The sequence below is a fragment of the Coccomyxa subellipsoidea genome, assembly GCF_000258705.1.
Source record: "Coccomyxa subellipsoidea C-169, whole genome shotgun sequence".
Taxonomy (NCBI): Eukaryota; Viridiplantae; Chlorophyta; class Trebouxiophyceae; family Coccomyxaceae; genus Coccomyxa; species Coccomyxa subellipsoidea.
In genome coordinates, this window is record NW_005178028.1 from 23,136 (window position 1) to 42,405 (window position 19,270).

Consider the following 19,270-nt stretch of genomic DNA (forward strand, 5'->3'; position numbering starts at 1 on the left):
GAAGATGCTTCAAAACTTCCGATAGATTGCACGCAGTGTAGCACATCGTGCTACCCTTCATGCTGTATTGTCCTACCACACCAATGTTCCGTTGATTGTTTGAAGCGCAGCAATGCCGAAAGGCGTGACATCATTGCATGCCAGCATGGCAATGTTGACCTATCCAAGGACGCAGACGTTCCCTTTCCTGGTGTTTACATGTCCAAAGTCCTGATCATGATGTCGATTGAGCAATCTCTTATAAAAAAATGCGAGGTAGAAATTGCACACAATGTCAACAATGGTCATTGCGGACCCAGGTGTCTTTTGCAAGGTTGGGATCACCACCCAGGATTCTGATGTTGGCATCAGAACAGATTTTATAGCGCGCAATTGATATTGCAACCAACTTCAAGGACATTGGGACGTCTGATATCACGTCTAGGTGTCGTAAGCTTCATGGAATGTTGTTGAACATCCAGCAGAATGTATCTGATCATCATGGCATAACTGTGAGCTATGGTGGGGTGTTGTGCAAGATTACGTGCATGCAAGGATCCTAACGTGTGCCGCAGGAGATACTGGCACTCTCAATGCATTGGCCTTCCTATGACGAAAATCTGTTCGAGTGCATGAGGGCAGCCGGCTCAAGACGTCCTCATGATCATGCTTAACTCACGTTACTCAAGGTGAAAATTGTGTCCTTTTTGCCTTAGTTTGTACATCAACCAATCAAATTCTGTGCCAATGTGTACGTATGGTGTATACATGCAAATGTAAGGCAATTGATGATTTGAAGACCCGCACAGTGTGCCTGGCAGGTGCCAAATGTCTCGCTAGTTTGAGTCCAACTTTGTGCCCCAAATCCAGCGCAAAAATTATCAATGCGTCATTCATGCATGTGCAAATCAAATGCTGCAAATATATAGACCATGCGGCAAGTCAACCTCTATAACATTATCTCTCAAGACTATGATCCAGTCAAGCCTGAGATGGATCTCATGCACAGCAGCGGCACTGCGATCATCAATGTGCCTTCAAGAATATCATGTCAAGACATCCCAAACATCGTGATGAACTATAATCACCAAATACCAGCTAGTAGCTGATCTGGGCTTGCCATGCGCATGCATATGCATTGGCAGTCGCCCGGCGCTGCACAGCATTCTACAAGCAGTATAGGTACTGCGGCTTCATAATCATGCCTATCATCGTAATCAGATCATGGCCTAGCCGCGGCGGCGCTGCCATAGACGGTGACGGTCACGGTACCGGTGCGCCACTGGCCCGGCCGGGGGCACTTCCACTCTGAGCTCTTATATAATCTGTCTGAAGATATATCTGTCTGAATTCGAATCAGGAATGCATGCATAATATGAGCTCTTACAACGGGCCGCGCCTCCAAAGCGCAACAGCACTTTGTGCCAAAAGTCTCCCACATGTGTGCACCTTCTATGGGGGCAGTTTGTGGACCCTTGTGATATTTGTTGCATTTTTTCTTGGGACTCATGCCAAGATATTTCTGTGCTCCACTCTGGTTACGTCACAGCATTGCACCGGAGTGGCGCTCATTTTGATTCCAAAGGGGATACTGCCTGGGGGCGGTGCTGTATGGATTGCGGATGAACTTTCATTGAGCAGGCCCGAGGACCTTCACCTGAGAGCCAGTGGATTTCCCCCTGCCGGGCATCTCTTTGACCTTTTCACCCGAAAACCCTGAAAGTTCGGGAGACACTTCCGGGATAATCAGGGTAATCTGGATTCCACGGGCTTTCGAGGTCAGTAAACTTCAGCAGAGCGCGCTGTTGAAGCGAGCGGTTTTGGGGGCAAATATCTCGTCACACTCCATTCCATGTCCCAAAAAATCAAGATTGGTATCCAAGTCCTCCCATCGATCCCTCCCTCCATCCTCTGCCGACCCGGGCTGGCATCAATCAACCAGCAAACCCCTGCTGCACTGCATCGGAGAGAGCGGGCGTCCCCACAATATTGATATCTTATGAGAACCGGTCGGCAGACTGATCAGGTACGATTCGTTCCCGTACCTGACATTGCCTGCTGTCTCGTAGGGCGGAGCACCTATACCGGCCCTTGTGCTCTTTTTTTATTTCGAGTCACTCTGCTCCATCGGACTGCGGGGGTATGGGCGTCGAGCTGCACCGTAGCTCGGGTTGGCAGCATCTTCAAGACAGTGGATTTGTGCATGACCAGCCCATGTTGGAACCGTTGAGATCGCAGAGTTGGGGCCCTGTTCACCTCGTGAAGATCCTCGTGGGCCCGCTAAACTTGCACGCTGCCCTCGCAGGTTCACCCCATCGCCCTGTCACCAATCGCATAATACACCGTAGAACCGATGACGCTGTGACTGGAATCGTCGCCAGCCTCGCCCGCCTTCCAGACGCCCCGCCCACCGCCACCATCAAAAACAGTCGTCATCGCCATGCAGCAGCACGAGGACACTGGCCTCCTATTGTGCGAGGAGGTGCGTGGATGTTCAGTGATGCCCATTGAGTCAAAAGCGCATCGGAAAGCTCGATATGATCCATTGCAGAGGCCAGCAGACACGCTACAGCGGAGGGCTTCCCTAGGTTGATGGTGATGGTGCTGTGTGCAGGGTTTGGAATGCGACTGCGAAGACATCCGCATGGATTCAGTGGAATTTGGGCCGAAGTGCAGCTCCCCTCAATCGTGGGACGATAAGGACTGCGATGCTTGCTGCCACTCTGCAAGCACCTCAAACAGCCAGCAGAGCGAGGGTAAGGCAGTCCCTGCACATGATCATAATCCCTGGCATCTTGCTGCCCATGTGCTTGTTGCCTTCTCTTCCACATGGCCCTTGCCCAGCAGTCAGGAATGCAATCAGGATTATGGCAGGGTTGCTGATGAATTGAATGTACGGATACAGGCTCCAGCTTCATGCTGCCCAAGCGAGTGTTCCGCCATGACTTTGACGCAAGCAGCTCGCCGGAGGACTGCGCCATCGTGGATCCTTGCGCCATGTCAAACACACCTTCACCCTCAGGTAAGTCTTTGGTGCTTGATGCCTGCCCTGCCTCACCCATACCAGCATCTCACCTGGGGCCCATGCGGTATATTGCATTCATCTCAGCAGATGCCAAGGCCTTCGCAGTCGTACCAAAAACCCAGTGCTCTTCTTCAGACCTGGAACAAGTCAAGCATATCTGTTTTTTGTGCAAGTGGTCTTTCCGTTTATGAGCTTTATTTTGGCAGATAGATTATCTGCCAATTGAAGCCTGTGCACAATGCAAGCAAGAGCACGCTGAGCCTGTGATCCCCTATCTTGAATTTGAGCACTCCCGCTGCAGGCAACTTCATCTATCGCCATGTGCCGGAGGAGTCCCTGATCGGCTGCATGGCCACCATGTACGGCTTCTCCCCCTTCACCATCTCGGTCGGCACCGCCTACTTTGAGCGCGTGGCCGCGCGCGACCCGACCCTGCTGGCCGCCGCTCGCGCGACCCCCGAGTTTGCAGCATTTGTGGCGGCAACCCCGGTTGAGCCGACCGCGCATGCTACCCGCCCCATCGGATCCGCCCACGTCCACCTCGGCCCCAAACACTGGTGCGCCTCCTCTCCCGCTATTGAGCTTCTTTACTATCCCCCAGAGATTTCTGACACTGGCAACTCTCTTTCCCTTGTTACCCTCTCCCAGATTCTGGGAATCCTGCTGTCTACACCAATTCAATTCACATTGCTGAGCCTGAACTCCCTCCAGAAATCAGAGAAGGGTTGACTGACCTATTATGAAGCTGATGCTCCAGCAATCCTCTGGACAATGTCTTCTTTCTGAAGGAAAGGACATCAGAGCACAGCTCGCTAGCGATTGATGGCATGCATGCTGACATGTGCCTTGCCTGCTGCAGGCTGACCGCCATCCACCTGGCCTGCATATACATTGCCGCCAAGAACGTGGAGTTTGTGCCCTACAAGAAGCTGTTGTCAACCATGCTGTCGCATGTACACAACCGCGAGGTTCACACTACCGCCGCGGCCGAGCTGGAGCTCGAGGTGCTACAGGCGCTTCAGTGGCGCCTCGGCCCCTTCTTCCGGCCTGCGCAGTCGCTCTGAGCTCTGCCGTAGCCAGGATATCACCCTTGGGGGCGGCTTTGCAAACCCCCAATATTATTTGTAGCTAGAGTACTTGTGACCTTACCGGGGCGAGCCGCTCAATGCAGTTGCCCGCGCGCCATGAGTCACCGCTGCTGGTGACGGGCTGCGCTGACATCACTGGCGGCACTACTCTCTCGTTGTACAATCAGATTTTGCCTTATCTTCCTCTTGTCTGCGGTGCGAATCTAGACGCAACAGGTCTCCTGACTACAGAATTTAATTACGGTGCCTCAGAGTATACATTTGTTTGACCGATGGGCGACCCCTGGTGGGAAAACCTAGAGCTGTACCCTTGAATGACTAGCTAGGCTGACTCCAAAGTTGTCTTGTCCGTGCTGACTGTTATTCTGCGTCCTTGTGTGAGGAAAGAGCTGTTCTGGGAACTGTTCCGTGACTGAAGCAGCGGAACAATGCGCTGGGTTTGTAGGCACACAGCTGTGTAAGCCGTCCGGGCTGTCTGGACAGTGTGTGTCTGAGTGGTGACAGCTAACTGGAAGCGGCCGCCTGCAGAAAGGCTTTTTTGTGGGAGACCTGATCTGTGATGAGGCACTGATACGGATCCATGTCAGGCGTGCGCTGTCGCGCGACGGATCCGTAAGGGAGTTGTTTAAAAAGCTGGACTGGCCGTTTACAAACTTTAGCTCCCGGGAGTGCTGTGCATTTACTGTGGGAACTTGAACCACTGCACCTTTTCTTCTTGCAGATGGAATGTGTCAGGCCGCGGCCGGGTGTGCATAAATGTCCAGCCCAGCTCAAAGAGGAGAACTCCCAGGTCCCAGTCCAAATTTAATTCAAGACCCGAATTGAGACTCTTAATGTAGCGGTCTGAAAACTGTGAGCGAGTTGTGGATCGCTGGATGTTGTTTGTTGTCAGTTTGTAGATGAGGAGTTTTGTGTTGCACTCTGGAGATCTAAATTTTGCCTCAAGCTTGAGGGGCTATTTCAAGCCTCGAATAGTTGCAGTGGTTGGTGATCTGCAGGGTTTTGCGCAAGCCTGGGTTTTGCTTCCAAGGAGTATTGGTTGTGCTTGCTTTGGCGGCTCAGGGCAAGTAGGTCAAAACTCATGAGGCAATTGCAAAGATGATCGATAGAACAATCGTAATGGAAATCTGGAATTTGAATGGTTGGCAAGAAGCAAAATGGACACCCATTTGAATGATAGCGCTCGACATCATGAAAACTTACACCTTGAAGCAAGCATGAGTATACGCTCAATACATATTGCAGGAGCAACAAAACACACTGGCATATGCACAACAGACTCAGAATCAACTAGGGAATGAAATGTTGTCATAATGAAATGTTTGGAATCAAATGTACGCGCACTCTACGTCCCTATCTGCTTGTCACACAAAACACATATCCGTCACCAAGCTCAGCAGCATGGCAATGCTATCTTGATGCAGCCAGCACCTACAACTTGTCAGACACAGATTGATCGAGGTGGCTTCTCTGACAGTATAGCCCGTGCAACCCCAATTCCCAGCCAGGATGCAACGCCATCTTGTGCCCGATACCAAACTCATCCCATCCATCTCCCTCATCAGTCCCACCAACATTGTCACTGAGTTCCCCCCATCAGCACCTGACAGCCTCCACACAGGAGAGGCTTTGAGCCCGCAGTTGCAGCGGGCTGCTCCATAGAAGCTGCCAGGGTTATTCCATCTTGTCTTTGATCCTCCACTGCGATTGCAGCAGCTGTTTCTTTGCAAGGTGCCACATCAGGCGGCGCTGTTGAAGGCCTGGTTGAAGGTGGACATGTTCTCGGGCTGCGCCTTGCTGGCCGCAACTTTGCGCGCTGCAAACACGGCAGCCGCTGCGATGCCGGCCACGCCGACCAGTGTGCCGATGGTAATGCCGGCAATCGCGCCGCTGCTCAGGTGCCGGCTGCCGCTGCTGCCGCCGCCGGCCGCCGCGTTGCTGCCCGAGCCCGCTCCCTCGCCTGCGCCTCAACACCTTGCTTTCAGCTTTCACTCTCTTGTATGCTTGATCAGTGGGGGCAACCCAATTATGCAACCAAATATGCTCCCATCCCAACAGGAGCACCGCGTGCATGCTATTTTGTGTGCCTCATTCTGGGAAGGAACAACATAGGATATTGCACAAGTCTGTTTCTGTTTCATGGCCTCCACGATCAGAGCATTGGACGCCTCATTGTGCCCTCAGAACGGGGATACTGGCTGAGAAAGGGGAGACTGCAAGAATCAACAGCAAAATGAGCACTCACCTGTCTGCTGGCCGGAGGTGAGGGGGTTGGCGCCGGAGACGGCGCCGCTGACGGGGATGGTGAAGCGGTCGTTCACATCCACCGCCTGGCCGCGGTGCTGCGCTGCCTGTGCCTCCGTGACCACCCACGAGGGAATGTCCGAGTTGGGGACCGCGCTCGTGCCGTTCACCTCCTCAAAGCCCTGGCCACAACGCACGATAAGGGCTCAGTAGCCACTCCAAAAACTGCAGCTCGGTCCACTCTGCACAGCTTCAAGCCAGTATATTTACAGGTTGATGCATGAAAGGGCCTGTGCACCTCCTCCTGAAGACAGACTTTGCTCCACAACACAGCCCTTTGTCATGAGGCAAAGTAGCGGGACTCTGCTGTGTGGCACATGCTTACAGCCAATGAGCAGAGGGGTACAGTCCAGATAGCCACTCAAAATTACCATGCCGCTGTTCATTGTAGGGTCTGCTGCAAAGGCAGACTAGCGTGACAAGAAGGCCGCAGCAAGAGGGAGTCACCTGCAGGTACCAGGGGCGCAGGCCGAGGCCGAAGGGCCACTGGGTGGTGCCGCCGGTGAGCGCGGCAATCTTGTTCCACAGGATGCTCACTAAGTCGTCCCCGACCAGGCCACCCGTGATGGCTGTCTCTGCGTTCCACGCCCTGCATGCACCCATGGACTTATAGATACATGCATGCCTCAATATCTTGTTACACCAGCAAAGGACATTTTCCACCTTTGCCTTGCATCTGAATGAGGAGCATTGCTGTGTTTTCTACCATGATGCACCTCAACACTTCACAGCACAACATAGCAGCCGCCAAAATTGGGTACTGACAAAGCAGGCAGGCCACTCCAGCGCTGCATGAAAACCGCCAAGAAGTACACACGCATCCCTTCCTTCCTTTCCAATCAGATCTTGGATGGCACCTTAGTCCAGTGATAATAGCTGCACTGGGTGGTGCTTGTCTGCCAATCAGTCTCAAACAACACTCGGACTAATGGGCGCACCAGTAGAACCAGGACTGGATGGGGGAGTGGCGGCCGTCGTTGGCGAGGCCCGTGGAGGTCATGTAGTTGGTCAGGCTGGTGAAGCAGTCCAGCTCAGTGCGCTCGTTCAGCGCGCTCCCAAACTCCGACAGCACGATCGGGAAGCGCTGCAGAGCACGGAGACAAGGGGTCACTTTGTGTTGTCAGATTATGAGTGGACAGGCATAATGGAGCCTTGGCGGCATGCTAATGCATCCACTGTTGACACTGTCACATGGCAAAGAACGCAAGCACGGATAGTGACACACCATCAAAGTGCAACAGGCAGGAAACAAGCCATGCGGCTGCGTCCGCTGTGGTAGGCACCATGCTTACAGCACGCGGCAAGACATGCTCAGCGACACACGGGTTGCAGGCAAAAAGTTGTAGGTGTGGAGAGGGCATGAGTAAGGGGCGCACGTGGCAATTGTTGTTGTAGCAGTAGCCCTCGGAGTTGAGGTATCCAACCATGGTGGTCAGCGCGTTCCACATCGTGGGGCCGTCGGAAAACAGGCGCGGCCGGCCGGCCGCTGCAGAGCACACAATCTGGCTCATATCAAGATTCCTTTCATTGTGTCACACGATATTCAACATAGACCCTTTGTCCTTGTGATATATATTGTGCAATCAGAGCATATTCGGTGGCTTCTCAAGTATCCCCAAGTGAAGAAGCAGCCGCTCTAGTGTCTCCAGCAGTGCCCAGCAACTGCATGAGGAAGGCATCAGCAAGGCGGGCAAAGCTTATTACAATGATGTCAGCTGAGCAAGTGAGGGCCGCACCGACGGGGCAGTAGAGGTGGGGAGCCAGGGCGACCTGGTCCACCCAGGGCTTCTGCACGAGCGCCTGGAAGAAGCCATTGGGGTCAGAGATGCCCACTGTCTGGATCACATTGCTGTCAGTGGCAAAGCCGGTGCCCCTGCAAGCCCAGGATGCAGCAATCAGGATTTCATGCTGGGCTTAGCAAGGATTGCTTGTGCAGCTGCCTCAATACAGGCGGCTGTGACCTGGAACTGCATCTCTGCGCGTTTGCCTTAAAGTCAGTCATCTGCACTTTCAGGCATGCCTCTCATGGGGGTCTTGTGACCCAATACTGTCCCCGCTGTTGTCACCTTGTTGGTGTTGGCCTTGACATTTCACAGCAAGGGAGTGGAAACCCAATCTTAGAATGATGGCCCAGGTGATGTGTGATGAGCAGCGCACCAGTCGACGCCCAGGAACTTGGACTGGCCGGTGCCCTCCAGCAGGAAGATGCAGCTGGGGCAGACTGCGTTCAGCTTGTCGCCCAGGTCCAGGTAGTAGCTGCCCAGCGACGGCTTGTCAGCCTGCGCCTCCCATGTCATCCCAAAACTGCGCATGCAGCACACACGGTCACCCTATCATTCCACAGAGAATAAACAAGGACCAAAGGAGAAGTTCTGGGCATAAATAATGATATTTGCTTACACCGCAACTGCAGACACTCGACACAAGGGTGAGACGTCGACCAACTCAACAAGTGAGACTGGTGAAGCCGCTCGCAAATATACATCTGAGCCTTCCAATCACTTGCTCTTCTGCTGACTCATGTGTTTGCAGTGGCTCCTGTGTCAAGTAAAGCTTGGTCCAGGCACACTGCCGGGCATGTGCATTGCTTCAGGTGAGGAGCGCGCACCCGTCGGGCTCGTTGATGAGGTCGAGCAGGAGGCGGCCATTGGTCTCGGGCGCGTACTGCACCAGCTGGGACACCAGGTCCACCCACTGCGCCATCCAGGCCTCCTTGTCAAAGATGTTGTCCTCGGGGCCGCCCTTCATGCTCTGGTAGTCCACCACCACGTAGAAGCCCTGGCTCGCAAAGTACCTGCATTTTGGCCAACACTCACATCATTGTGAGACCATGCAACTTGCTGGTGCAGCCCCCCATGCACAAGGACACAGATTGCAAGTGGGCTATGCATGCGCTACATACTACAAGGCAGGACTGATCTGATGGTCCAGTCAGCGCACCCACACATCCAGTATTGGGAGAACATTCATCTAACACACTTGAGTGGCATTTCGAGATGGCCTTGATCAAGCCACAGCCCGACAATCTGCCAGCACTGCACCCCAAGAAGTGCGAGTGAAGAGAAACAGGAGAGACTTTAGGTATGCAACAGGAGGACAGCACTAATTCAAGACAGCCTTAAGGACATCGGACGCCCTTTCACTAGGGGCCAGGCAAAATGGGCCAGACAAGACATGGCAAGGATGGCGGTGCAGGGCCGCGCACCGGATGACCCAGAGGTAGCGGTGGAAGGTGGAGTCGTTGGGCAGGTAGGCGTTGCAGGTGTCCTCCGGCAGCGCGGGCGGCGCCTGGGGCAGGTCTGTAAGCCCGGAGGCCTTGAGGCCGGAGGGAACGGTGGGCGGCACCAGCGTGGCCTCAACCTCCGCCGCGCTCACCGGCTTGCACTTTCCCGTGTAGTCCACCGGCTCCTGCAGATTTTTGAACCAACTCTCTTGAGGAGGACCAACTCGCAACTAATAAGATACAAAAAGGACATTACACACCATAACATCAATCTATAACCGCACTTTAATCTGGTCACATTGTTGTATTATTGTTGACATTGTTAGCTGCATGCAAGACATACTCTGGTCTTGCCTTCAGCCAACTTGAGACTCCCGGCAAGCTATTCCAGGGCAGGGCATGTAACCAAGACAAGTGGTGTATTCACCAGACTTGTCGTCCTTGCCAATCAGCCTTGCGTTTTGCCAGGAACAGAAGATGGAGTGACCAACACTGCCACTGCATGAAAGGTGTCCAATTTTGGAAAATACAGCCTTCAGATTGCCCAAATAGCCACAAGGGCGGGAGCAATGTATGGGATTCAGGCAGTTCAGGCGCGCACCTTGGCCAGGGCTGCGAAGGTGAAGGGGAGGCGGATGGCGTTGAAGCCGAGCATCTTCATGCGGTACATGACGTGGCCAAGGTCGCGGCTAATCGCGTCCGAGCCGCCTGTCAGATTACCGATCATTGTCCACCTGTTCCACATAACATTGAACTTCTGAACACTCTCCAAGGGGATTTACCCCCCTTATCAATATCATTACACGGTATTCCTGCCGGGAAGCGAGGCGAGCCTACGGACACGCTGCAGGTAAGACATATACTGCCCCTTATTTGTCTCGCCGAATATAGGCAAGTTCTATCGGCCTTGGGCATTAGACTTCTGAGGAAGACAAATATGCATGGTGCAATGCACAGCGGCGCACTACGTAGCCAGGAAGGACATGGGCACACAGGGCCTTACACAGAGTTGAAGCCAAAGACGGAGAGGCCCTTGAGGATGATCTCGTTGCCCTGCTCATCAATGAGGGTGGGCCCCTTGGGGCCTGGCCCAGTGGACAGCGCCAGAGACTTCCTCCCAGCTGCCGCCTGAGCTTCGATCGGTGCCTGCAGTGTTGCAGCAGTGGCGCCTCATAAGGCTCCCAACAAAAACAGCACAGATCGCAGTCAACCCGCTAAACAAGTGGCCATTGAATCCGATTATCAGTCTTGTTTTACGTTTCTCAAGGCGGTAAGTGCCCTTGCTAAGGCATCTCTTTTGCACAGAAGCTGTAACGCTGGAATGTGTTTGACAGGCACTTTGCATGCAATTGAAGACACAAGGCAATAGAGCCCAGAAAGCCTTGTTACAGCACCAGTGGCATGTAATGCACAAACATAAGCACTGCGAAAGTACTTGCAAACCCACCAGATATAGTAAGTTGTAGGGAGAAATGCCCACCTGTGCCTCAATTGTAGCCACTGGTGGCGAGGCTTCTAGGACAGCAGGTGCATCTGCTTGGAGTGCTGGGAAGGGTGCCTCAACGCTCGGTGCTGGTGCTTCCAACTGTGCAAGACAGCCTGGATGCAGGCACACGTCTGTGAAGGATCTTACTACACAGTCACCACATCATGGTCCCAGAGCAGTTGAAGGGAATGTCACTTACAAGATACAAGGAGTGCAGCTGCAAGAGCAAACGCTCCCGTCCGAATCCTCATGTTGCGCTCCACAGGAAGCAGGCCTCGTAAGGCGGGTGTGGGTGCTGTGTATTCCTGAATGGCTCGAGCGCCCTATCTGCCTCTCTTGGACTCCTGCACGGTGACAAACCTTCGGCGCAGGCTCTGAAGACGTTTTGTAAGCCTGAATGCTGACAAGAGGTAAGAGACTGCATTGTTTGTGCGCATGTTTCTGGCGGAGGTGGGGCAGCTGCCAAGGTTCCCCCTTCCGGAATATTGAACAAGATGTCTGACCTCGAGTCCGCTTCCAGTACGAAACTTCCGCAGCACGTCAACTATGCAAAGACATTCCCAGTATGACTGTAGGCTGTATAAACAAGTTGGCTGAGCCAATACTTGCCTTTAGGGGTGTGACTAGTGTGAACCACGCATGCACGGAACCCTCTTTCGTAAATGGACACGTACCACTTTCGCACCAACGAGATTCCCTATGCCCCTAGCTCTGCTTTCTTTCCTCTCTTTCAGGGACAGCAGGTCGTCCAGTGAGCAAAGTTTGGCCAGCAAATTCTGTCCAACGACTGCCGTGGCTGTTCCATACGGAACACGGGTAGATACGTCATTTTACGGGTCCTCTTCCGACACTTCTGGAGCTGCGAGACTCGCTGTGCGAGTTAGAGAGAGAGAACAAGCGCTAAACGCCGACCTCGCAGGAAAAATTTGTATTTAGACTTGTAGGACTGCAGCAATTGAGTCTTGCCTGCCAATCGCTTGCTCTCTGACCTACGCAATCAACAACACCAGTGATCTCAAGATAGTTCGATAAACAAGGAGGGCGTCTTTAAAATTGGCCCTGTGTGTGTGGTACAATTGCAAATTCCTGTGCCTTTAAATGCTGTTTATCGTCCGAGATGATTTGGTGCACAGTTACCGAGTGCTAGGGTTTCACAATGTCAGTCAATCCGAGTGCAATCAATGCGAAGGCAAGTCCAATTTTGTCCAGGTCTACACATGACATGTCCAGACAGTTATGACAAATAGATTGGCCAAGAAGGCTCTTTACAGAAATAAATTAATCATTGCATGATGACATGTATGTATCAACTCTTGACCGGCAAAGTCCACCAGACCAGTGAGACTCGTGTAAGCCTGTTCACGAGTAGAGATTCCTTCCTAGAGCATCCATGCGGTCAAGCAAGGCGTCCAAGTCTTTCTCTGCGAGGCTCCAAGCGCTCGCAAAGACAATTCTGAAGAAGTTCGGCCAAGGTCCTAATGGCTGAAACCCAATCATGGCATCCCCATTCTTCTGCATGTGGTGCTTCAACTTAGGAGCCACCTGCCAACATGAGAGAAATTTCATCAATTCAGTAGAGGCCACTCACAGTAAACACTACACAGCTACTTCTAAAGCACCAGTAAAAACGGTGAGTGATGTCAGTCGACTGGACGTCCTGCGTACCTTGCCCAATTCATCTAGTTCTGACTTGCTGGCGGTCTTCAAATTGAGCGGACGCAAGCTCGGCGGTATCCAGTAGAAGCAGACATTTGTAAAGCTGCGAGGGTGCACAAGCACGAAAGCATCTACATCTCCCAGTATCTTGCCTTCCAAGTATTGCGCCATCTGCATTGCATGATCGAGGCGGGCCTCATAGCCGCTGTCCCCATATGCCTGCATGCGGAGATATAGCTCAACGTTGCCAATTGTTTAACTCAGAAGACTAGCCATGTGATGTACAGACTCCTCCTAAAGTGTGCAGTGGCTCAAAACAGAGGCTACTGTTCGTGAGGAGTGCATCAGCAAATTGCCTTCCAAGCGAGCCACAGCTTGAAGGCATCAGGGCGCCGGCCGCACTGGATTGTCTTGTCGCCAAGATCATACTCAGCATGCAGCTTGTCAGGCTGGAACAGGTAGCTTGCTCCACTGGCATTCGTTTGCTTCAGCAGCCCGGCATGCCGCGTCAAAAACACACTGCATTGCAATGGCAGGCCCTGCAACACAGGCAATTGCAATAAAACCTGCAGTGCGCCTATCAAACTTGTGTAAGATGTCACATGCACGGTCCCTTTAAATTAACCCAGTGCAAAGTAAAGACCCAATTTTTAACAGCAAATGCACAAAACGATGAGAAATATTAAGATAGATTCTGAAAACAGCGCACCATCATTTTGTGGGGGTTCCAGGAAAGTGAGTCTGAGCGCTCACAGCCGGCCATGAGGTGCCGATGTGTACGGCTTAGAAGCGCCGCTGCACCCCATGTGCCATCGACATGGTGCCACAATTCATGCCGCTGACAGATCTGTTGCAGCAGCAACACTTTTGTAATGCTTTTCATCTCAATCCTCAAATTACTCCTGTTCTGCCAAATCCTGACACAGTGTCAGAGTTGACAGATGGAATGAGTCACTTCACAGGAGCAGATGGGAAGGCACCTCAGCAATTGCAGGCAGGGGGTCAAATGCGCCCAGGACTGTTGTGCCAGCAGTGGTCCCCACAAAGAATGGAACGCCGCCTTTGGCCTTTGCTGCCACTATGGCAGCTTCCAACTCTGTGATACAGGGACCTTTTTAATAACCTTTAATAAGCTTTTGCCAGGTAAAGTAGAGACATGCTGCAAGGGTGATCAGGCACACCTGATGAAATCATTCCCCCATTTTCATCACAGGGCACCACAATGAGGTTGTCACTGCCAAGACCAGTCATACTCGCTGCTTTGAGGTAGGAGTAGTGAGCGTGCTTAGATGTGAAGGCCACCAAGCGAGGGCCGCCCACAGCGCCTCTGCTTTTAAAGCCGGGGTCTGCCCTGTTGCGCGCTAAATGCATTCCTGCATTTGCTCGACAGCAAAATTCAGATGCAGCGACTTGGGAGAAATAGGAATGCAGGTGCAGAGGCAAGACAGGATGGAAAGGTGTCTGTGAGCTTGGAGCGTACCATACAGATTGGCAATGGATCCTCCTGGCACAAAGAGGCCGTCATTTGCCTCTGCATATGCACCTCCGACCACCCGAGCCATCTTGGCAAGCACTTCAGTCTCAGCCAAGGTGAAGACCGGTGCAACTTCAAAGGTGTGCGCATTGGTATTGGTGGCCACTGCCAACCATTCACCTGCAGAAGATGTACACATCTTTGGTCAGGAATTGCTTCAGAGATTTGACTCAAAAAAGAGCAGAGTGCAGAGGTGCACCTGCAATGCCCACAGGCTCTGGTCCCCCGTATAGCTGGTTGAAAAAGAGAGGGTGGCTCGTGCGTGTGGAGTACTTCAATGCCACCTGCATGGCAGCCAGGAGCTGCTCTGCTGTTGCAGGCTTGTCTTCATCGCCCAATCTAAGGGATGCATCCACCTGCAAGCCAAGTACGCTGTGCACATTCTACGTGCGCAAGCACTAGAAAATTTCCAGGAAACCACATGAATCAAATTATAATGCTAAGCAAGCCCCAAATTTTGAGGGCTAGCCTACCCCACCTGATCAAACTGGCTATAAAGCTCGTCTGGCGAGGCCAAGCGTGTGACAGGAGCTGCCCGATCATCTCGAGAAACAACGTAGTTTGTCAACGCTTGTGCAGCCTGCACCAACATTGTGGCACACAGCCTTTTATTTGGCAGCAACTGGACAAGATCGGCTGTGGCAGCAGCGCGAGATCAAAAACCAATAGAGACAGTAAAAATACGCGCATAAGTGCAGTTGGCGTGTGTATTATTACCCTTAACAGAAAATCATCAGCTTCTGCGTCAGCTATGCCCGTATCCGGTGCTGCAGGTGTGGTCGTCGGCATGAGTCACTGATAGTGGTCGTAGGTGACCTTCTAAAATCAACGGGAGCAAGAAGGCAGAGAGCTTGACATACCACCGTTTTCAAGACTTTACCACTGCTCGTGCTGTTGGGAAAGGCGTGTTCATTGAACACTGTTCAATATTACGTTGATGACTTTGTCGCGTGATGTGAGCACGCCATTGCACGTGCAGGATTTGATCTGTTTCTGTATGTCAGCCCCAAGCGAACTCCTCCAAGTCTCAAGGTGTTTGCCCTCTTTGATCTCTTGCTGGGCATGTAAAGATGTCGTCCACTTACAGCTGCATGCGATTATTTCACTCAAGACCCCCAGCTAGGCGTGCTCAGCACTGGTGACAACAGTTTGCCACCCGGTGTCAGCCTGGCTGAGCCACCGGCCTCGAGGAGTGCCTGCAGGTTTCTACCATATCTGTGTTGGTCATTGCATGCAGAGTTCCACTACTTTCTTGATGCATCTCGTTCATTACCAGTTCTGGGTCATTCACTGTCTGGGTTGCGCTTGGTCTAGGATCGTTGTACTCCTAAACAAGAGCCAAGCTTACTGCCCAGGGCTTCAGGCTGCATGGCTGCACCTTGGCAGCTTGCATGCATCCGCACAAATGCAGGCTACTTGATGGATTTTATGTATTCGCGCATGGCATCGTGCCCAGCCTCCTGCACGGCTAGGCGGCCCATGCCGGCCTTGGGATCCTCCCAGAGCCACACCCCCAGAGTGCGCGCCTTCTGCGCGGACAGCTGAAAGACCTGCGCTGATGGGAAGTCATCATAGAGCACGGCCCGGTTGTGCCGCACGCGCATTGTGTCTGCCTGCCACAGCCGCACCTGGTCCGCCACCACCTGCATGCAGACCAAGTCCCTGATTTGATGAAGGCACATATTTGGGGATCTGCCCCGGCTGGCAGGGGGGCACTATAGATACTGAGCACGGTGCCCATCGTTGATTGGTTCTTTCTTGAATTGGCGAGTCCAACGTTGGATAGGATTGTGGCAGCCTTAAACTGCAGCTTGTCTGCGGGACGCACCTTGCCTTTTGGCAGTAAAAGCGCAAAATAAGAATGATGATAATACTTAGTGATTGGCACAACCTTGCAGAACACAGTAGAAAGGACGATTCCCCTCCCATGAGCTTTCCTGTATACAGTGATTAAGTACTTGCAGCTCATACTTTGCCTGGCCTCGGCCATATGCTAGTATGACAGCATGCACACAGCAAAGGAGAATTCTTTCAAGGCTGCAGCTTTCGTAGCCAAAAAGCTTCTTGCAACCCACTCTCAGCGTGCAGTTATAGCTTTTATGCGGTCTGCCACACTGCATATTCTTCAAGTTGGGCAAGTGGTGCAGATTTTGCTGGGGTCGTGTCGAAGAAACAGGGAGGAACTGCTGGTGACAACGGGGACACTTGGATTTAATTACCTCGGGAACAACAGGGGTGCGCGATGCGACATGGGGGTGCGCATGCTGGCGCAGGTAGAGCACGATCTGGTCTGCAGAGAGGCCGCAGGCCAGGGCGCCAGTCACGCTCTCGCGCGTCAGCACCCCCACAAACAGGTTTGGCAGGATGCACTCGCATCGCGTGAACAGCCGCAGGAGGGCCGTCTGCAGCAGGGAGGATGTGTACGCGTACACCTGCGCAGCACTCCTTTCAGTGCATGTACAAGCATTCTTACAAAGAGTTTGGCTCTCCCCCCTAATGCCGCAGTGAACATGCATGGCACAGAGATGCACGCATTGTTGCATTGGAACCCAACAAGGGATGTTGCTGATGGGTTGGTATATGGAAAAGATGAGGTCTCCAAGAGGGGTTTCAGTGGTGTGGTATTCAAGCGCACTCGGTAGTTGGTCTCAACGACAACAAAGCCGTCAGTCACGTCGTGCTGAGCCTGACCCGAGCTCCCGCCAGCCAGTGCCAGGGCAAGCCTGGTGGGCGCCAGCCACACACTGCCATCCTTCGCTCTGCACACAGGACCCACACAAAGCTTTCAGTCAGCCGCAGAGAATGCTTGCAACAAACATAATGAGCTGACTGAAAGCTTTCAATGCTGCTGATCAGCCTACGGCCACACTGTCCTCTGACAAAAGCCACGGCAACAGCTATAGAATGTGATAAGAGCGCATGCAGACTCTTCAACGAGCACAACAAGTGGTTGTTGCAATTGCCAAGCAACTCTCAAGCTGCTGCTCTGGCTACTACAACACTGTCCTCTACCACAAGACACTGCAACAACAATTGCGGGGGTGCTCACGTGAAGGGCATGAGCAGGCCGAGCTGTGCCATGTCAGCAGCGATGTGGCGCTGTGAGTCATCCAGGCCCGACAGTGCAAAGGGGCTGCCCACCTCCCTGAAGCCAAGCTGCAGCAGGAAGTTCAGGATGGTCCCCAGGGGAGCGCCTGCGCATGCACAGCAGCATTGAAACCTGCATGCAGAACTGTCCGCCCCTCAGATAAAAACAGCGCATATTGGTTTCCTATCAGAAATCTAGGGGAATCCCCTATCTTACAGAGATCTCCTCTAGTAGTTAGGAAGCAGATGACCTCTGGGTTGGGTGCACTGTCACCTTATACATAGCAGGGATTCGGATAGGCAGTTCTCTTTGGTCTAAGGGGCACTACAAAGAACTAATCCAAATGCAGGAGAGTGGGTGGAAGCGCCCACCAGACCTCTCCTCCCCGCTCGCGATGTATGCTCGCAGCAGGCGCCAGAGCTGGCTGTATGTATCCGACAGCAGAAATTGGAAGCCCTGCTCCTCTATGCTCCTGCTCTCTGCACAAATCTCACAAAAACCTAACACCTTTTGAAACCGTGTAGAAGTTCAGTAATATGCAGCTCGAGTCTTGCAGGCTTGAAAACACTCTTGCGCACAGATCTCACTTTTGCTCCCGGACATGAGACGCGCTCCCACAAGGACTGTGTCCACATCTAGCTTGGGAGCCTGGATCAGCGGACTTGGTAAAGGAGCCCGCTCCACGCTCCCCACCAGGTACAGCATCAGAGTCTGCAGCGAAGCAAAGCTGGACCCTAATCCACATGTGCACTTTACTATTTTGCAGCCATTAATCAAATGGTCATAAACCAGCGCGTATGTTTTCCTCATTGTACTAGCCTTTTACTGCATTGCGCCATTCCTGCCATGAGCAGCTCTGTGCAGGCTTTATATCATGTGTCAGGTAGTTTGCTGCTGACTTCCGATTGGTGAAGGGATTTCCAGAAGTGTGCAGAAGTATTTGGCACACACATTGATTGAGAAGGGGTACAGTGATCACCTCCCACTGCTGCTGGGCATAGCTGCTAAGCATTTCTCTTGATGGTGCTTGCTGGAGAACTCCTGCTGGCACCTCATCGATACCAACCTTTCCCCTGCAGACAAGCAGCGCAATTTAACATCCGCTGTCTAGCTATATCGCAGTTGGCAAGCCACAGAGAAAGCAAACCAAGGTCCCTTACCCTGTACTGACCGCCCACCGTAGCTGTTCCCTGAACACTGGATGCAGCTGATATGCTGCTTGTTGTCCACTCCTGCAAATGTTCGGTCATCAGCTCCTGGGTGTGTCAGTTCGTGTGGTGATCAAAGTCTCCACAGATCCTTTGCCAAGCGCACATGGGCCAAACTGACTGGAACTCACTTGGATGCTACATTGGAAGGTAGCAGCAGCTGGAGACCTTTCAGCCGGTTTATCGCAGTTGCGTGCTTGGACTTGGAGCTTTGCGCAATCCAAGAATCCATCACACCTTCATACAACCAACACAGCAGTGAAGACATACGCCCAAAGCAGGGGTTGAGAGGAGACGAGCTGCAGATCGCACGTAGACCAAAGGGGGCGCACTTTTGGTAACAGGGACGTCCAGAAAGAGCATCCGAATGACATACTGCTTCGCAAGGGATGTCAGCCCACGCAGCACTGCTTGACATGCCCAATGAGAAGAGTACAGCTTTCCAACTGTGTCTGCTGGCAAGGTCTCGAGCCAGGAGATAAAATCCATGTATCAATGCCGTTCACACTCATTTAGTGGTACTCGGACTACTATTTCACTCTGTTCACCAGATCTGCCGATGATCAGGAATTTTTTTCTGCATTTGATCGAGCAACCTGACTTTCTGATGCACTTATATTCACTGCAACTGTAAAAACGAATTTTGCAGCGACAATTTTTTCTGCACTTCTCTCAAATA

General features: G+C 52.6%; 3 protein-coding genes across 3 annotated transcripts; 1 reads left to right on the forward strand and 2 right to left on the reverse strand.

The window, feature by feature from the left end:
• Positions 1-1,792: 1,792 nt before the first annotated feature.
• On the forward strand, positions 1,793-4,606 carry COCSUDRAFT_48484 (hypothetical protein). The gene is made up of 6 exons (XM_005644842.1): positions 1,793-2,005; positions 2,285-2,461; positions 2,594-2,735; positions 2,885-3,001; positions 3,306-3,561; positions 3,864-4,606. Exons 2-6 carry the CDS (start codon positions 2,420-2,422, stop codon positions 4,066-4,068), a joined length of 762 nt encoding a protein of 253 aa, XP_005644899.1. The 5' UTR covers positions 1,793-2,005; positions 2,285-2,419; the 3' UTR covers positions 4,069-4,606.
• Positions 4,607-5,275: 669 nt separating this feature from the next.
• Positions 5,276-14,585, reverse strand: COCSUDRAFT_48485 (PLP-dependent transferase; the record flags this gene model as incomplete). The annotated part of the gene is made up of 20 exons (XM_005644843.1): positions 5,276-6,052; positions 6,338-6,518; positions 6,844-6,985; positions 7,335-7,480; positions 7,773-7,882; positions 8,133-8,269; positions 8,554-8,700; positions 9,005-9,190; positions 9,602-9,804; positions 10,221-10,353; positions 10,623-10,765; positions 11,100-11,218; positions 12,018-12,094; positions 12,469-12,647; positions 12,771-12,980; positions 13,471-13,608; positions 13,742-13,857; positions 13,943-14,134; positions 14,242-14,415; positions 14,495-14,585. 20 exons carry the CDS (start codon positions 14,583-14,585, stop codon positions 5,832-5,834), a joined length of 3,045 nt encoding a protein of 1,014 aa, XP_005644900.1. The 3' UTR covers positions 5,276-5,831.
• A 1,122-nt stretch (positions 14,586-15,707) lies between these two features.
• On the reverse strand, positions 15,708-19,080 carry COCSUDRAFT_18513 (Tfb2-domain-containing protein; the record flags this gene model as incomplete). The annotated part of the gene is made up of 10 exons (XM_005644844.1): positions 15,708-15,938; positions 16,515-16,727; positions 16,931-17,054; positions 17,345-17,489; positions 17,755-17,872; positions 18,068-18,138; positions 18,335-18,456; positions 18,544-18,612; positions 18,723-18,828; positions 18,924-19,080. The coding sequence occupies 10 exons, from the start codon at positions 19,078-19,080 to the stop codon at positions 15,708-15,710; spliced, it is 1,356 nt and encodes a 451-aa protein (XP_005644901.1).
• Between the last annotated feature and the right edge of the window lie 190 nt (positions 19,081-19,270).